This window comes from Myotis brandtii, unplaced genomic scaffold (genome assembly GCF_000412655.1).
Source record: "Myotis brandtii unplaced genomic scaffold, ASM41265v1 scaffold994, whole genome shotgun sequence".
NCBI lineage: Eukaryota > Metazoa > Chordata > Mammalia > Chiroptera > Vespertilionidae > Myotis > Myotis brandtii.
Genome location: NW_005372142.1, coordinates 71,535 through 72,063, shown reverse-complemented (window position 1 = coordinate 72,063; position 529 = coordinate 71,535). Strand labels below are relative to the sequence as shown.

At 69.8% G+C, this 529-nt stretch overlaps 1 protein-coding gene across 1 annotated transcript in view; it reads left to right on the top strand.

Annotated features, from left to right (window-relative positions):
* Positions 1–251: 251 nt before the first annotated feature.
* EDA (ectodysplasin A) overlaps positions 252–529 on the top strand; it is a 43,962-nt gene continuing 43,684 nt past the window's right edge. The window contains exon 1 of the mRNA XM_014533623.1: positions 252–525. Within this exon, the coding sequence (XP_014389109.1) occupies positions 444–525 (82 nt within the window). The 5' untranslated portion in view covers positions 252–443. The remainder of the gene's footprint in view (positions 526–529) is intronic.

Here is a 529-nt window from a genome sequence, read left to right as displayed (position 1 = left end):
CTGGAATGGTGCAAGCAGGAAGAGCTGGGTGGGGCCATCAGGCAGAGGCAACTCACACACCCCCAGGCTCCGCCTCGAGGCCTGAGGCCCCGGGTGGAACACCAAGGGGCGGGGCACCCAGGCTTGGCGAGCCCGATGGTTGGACGCCTGGGCAGCTGCTTGAGGGATGGGGCGGGGTTGTCCCCGAGCCTCCTCCTTCATTCCATTGGCCGGCCCAGAGGCCCCTCTCTCTCGCCCCTCCTCCTCCTCCCTTTCCCACCCCTCTGAGTGGAGCTGCACATGCGGCTTCTCCCTGCTCCGTCCCGCCCAGCCTCCGTCGCGCAGGAACGGGTCCCTGCAGCCCCCAGCCCATGGCAGGACGGTAGCTGCCTGTCAGGGGTCCTAAACGGCTGAGGCAGACGCGGCGGCTCCCGAGCCTCAGAGAGTGGGCGTCTCCGGAGGCCATGGGCTACCCCGAGGTAGAGCGCAGGGAGCCCCTGCCTGCAGCAGCGCCAAGAGCGGGGGAGAGTCAGGGCTGCGGCTGTCGCGG